Source organism: Austrofundulus limnaeus, unplaced genomic scaffold (assembly GCF_001266775.1).
Source record: "Austrofundulus limnaeus strain Quisiro unplaced genomic scaffold, Austrofundulus_limnaeus-1.0 Scaffold132, whole genome shotgun sequence".
NCBI classification, from domain to species: Eukaryota; Metazoa; Chordata; class Actinopteri; order Cyprinodontiformes; family Rivulidae; genus Austrofundulus; species Austrofundulus limnaeus.
This window is the reverse complement of record NW_013952534.1, coordinates 44867-47246: the sequence shown is the minus strand read 5'-3', so window position 1 is coordinate 47246 and position 2380 is coordinate 44867. Positions and strand designations below refer to the sequence as shown.

Sequence of the window (2380 nt, the reverse complement as noted above, 5' to 3'; positions counted from 1 at the left end):
GTCTAAGACTATACTGTATAAGGTTCTTTAAAGATAGTCTTCCACCCGTTGTTAAATTTTAAACAACTAATTTTTAAAATTTTATATCTATAATTTATTACCAGTTAAACGCCAAAATTCCTCTTTGGTTTGGGATTTTCCAGCATTTGTTGTAGTTTTACAAATGTCATAAACACTATCAGGATGTTAAAGTGGCCTTTAACCACACAGCACAACAAGTCAGAGAAAAGAAAACATGTTTTCAGAAATACATGACTTCTACTACATATTTTATTCACAAGTATTTAATTTTAGTTATATATTTTTTTGTGTTTTTAGACAAAAAGAAAAACTGATGTTTTTGATCTGTTGACAACCTGTTAGTGGAATCTTTCAGAGCGAGGCTGAGGTCCAGCACTGCACCAGGCCTGGGTGTCCAAGTCTTGACTTCTGGTGCAAGTTTATTGATCAGTGCATTCAGGTCCTCTGCTTTGTTTTTAACATTTGTTTCCTTAATGTACCTTTGGACACACAGATACAGTGGATAAAGACAGATACCTTCAGTTGGAAAACAATATATAAATACATTTATACATTACTAATTAGGTTAGGCTTCTTTTTATGTGTACTGAAGTTCACATGCTTTATCATATTAATTAATCATCTAATGTTTGTCTTGTGACAGCCTGACAGCCTGACACATTATGACCTAGAGCTTTAATATATCATCCATTATTACTGTACAAACACTGGCAAAAGCAGTGAAAACTCAACTTGTCTGATGGATGAGCCTCCACAAAATACCCAGCAAATGGGCAGTAGATCCTGGGCTGCAGGGATTTGACCAGCAGAGCTTTGTAGTTCAGTAACTTTTTCCTTTCGTTTTTGATGAACTCTGCTTTCCAGGAATCTGAGTACAGAAAAAAAGCATTTGGATCAGATAAATGGTCCTCACTTCAATAGGGTGGTTTGTACCATTTTTGCATGTTATCAGATGCACAGAAATTTTAGTAGATAGCACAATCAATTTTTTTTTAAGTTTGCCCAACAATTTAACACTTATTGTATGGGATCTTAGTAGATCAGGACCTATGAGCCAAAGGACTCAGGCCGTTTATCTTCATCAGTTATAATTTTTATAACTGTAACTAGTATTGAATCTGAAATACACAAAAATTAAAAGTATTTTCTCACTTTAATTTTTTTTAAAGAAATTAGGTATTAAAGAAAAAAATATTGGGCTAAAATACAAATTTCCAACTATAACTAGTTCAAGTTTGGTAACAATAGCATCAAAAGTAAATTTTTGAGAAATAAAATAATTCAGCATGTCCAATTTAATATTTGGACAAAGGTCTAAATATGTCCAAACTGGACACATTTTCCAAATACTGTAATTTCTAAATACTTCGACACAGAGACGTCACAGAGGGCTCAAACAAAAGATAAAATCCCCATAAATCCTATTCTACCATCCGCATTTACTCACTGAAGGATTAAAATACAAAACAATTATTAATAATCAGCAATAAGATTCAGCTGGGTAAATTCAGTGAATCCCAACAAACACCCAAAACACAACAAAAAACATATTATTTTCCCCCCAAAGCATTATATCCACACAGCCTACCTTTTTTACTTTGTTTTGTTGCATAATTTGTCCTCTAGGTCAAACCAAAAGTAATCCAAGATGGCCACCGAAATTAAGGTATAATCCTTTATTTTATGCCACAAAAATAATTCTTCCTTGTCTTGAAGCACTAAGAACACTATTCCCACTTTTATAGCTTCTTTAGCCTGCTAATTGTCAAAAAACAAAAACAAAACAAAAAACGTGTTTTTCATGTCCGCTGTCTTCACCACTTTGGGGAGAAATGTCTGAATCTTCAAAAACTGTCTATTAGTTTTTTTTCTGGTTTTATTTAACACCTCCACCCACAAAAACTGCATTTCAAATGAGAGGTAAATTGATTGGCTACACAGATGTGGTGTCAAAATGAATCTCACAGCTGATTGGCCAGTTCTAGAGCAGGGGTTCTTAACCTTTTTGACCTCGAGGCCCAATTTGTTGAACATGAAGTGACAAGAGTCCCAGTCAGACATTACCAATGTATGGATCAAAATGATAATTATTCTAAATCTAGGTTTAATTTTTATTTTATTTACATCATAACTAAACTATAATAACATAACTAAATTAAATACACTTATAGTTTAAAAGTAAAACTCCTGTCAAATAATCACAAGACATGATTATAACAAACATTTTTACATTGTAACCTGCCCATTACAATTATTTAACAAATACAAAGGTCAAACAGACCACTCAGGCTTATCAACACAAATATATACAGTGGGTAAAATAAGTATTGAACACGTCACCATTTATCTCAGTAAATAT

The 2380-nt window shown here is 32.7% G+C and overlaps 1 protein-coding gene across 2 annotated transcripts in view; it reads right to left on the bottom strand.

The window, feature by feature from the left end:
• Nucleotides 1–2380, bottom strand: part of cmah (cytidine monophospho-N-acetylneuraminic acid hydroxylase) — a 60956-nt gene that overhangs the window by 14943 nt on the left and 43633 nt on the right. For both annotated transcript variants that reach the window (XM_014015598.1, XM_014015597.1), the window contains exons 10-11: nucleotides 754–889; nucleotides 357–500 (exon numbers count right to left, since the gene is read on the bottom strand). In XM_014015598.1, coding sequence (XP_013871052.1) covers nucleotides 357–500; nucleotides 754–889 — 280 coding nt within the window. The remainder of the gene's footprint in view (nucleotides 1–356; nucleotides 501–753; nucleotides 890–2380) is intronic.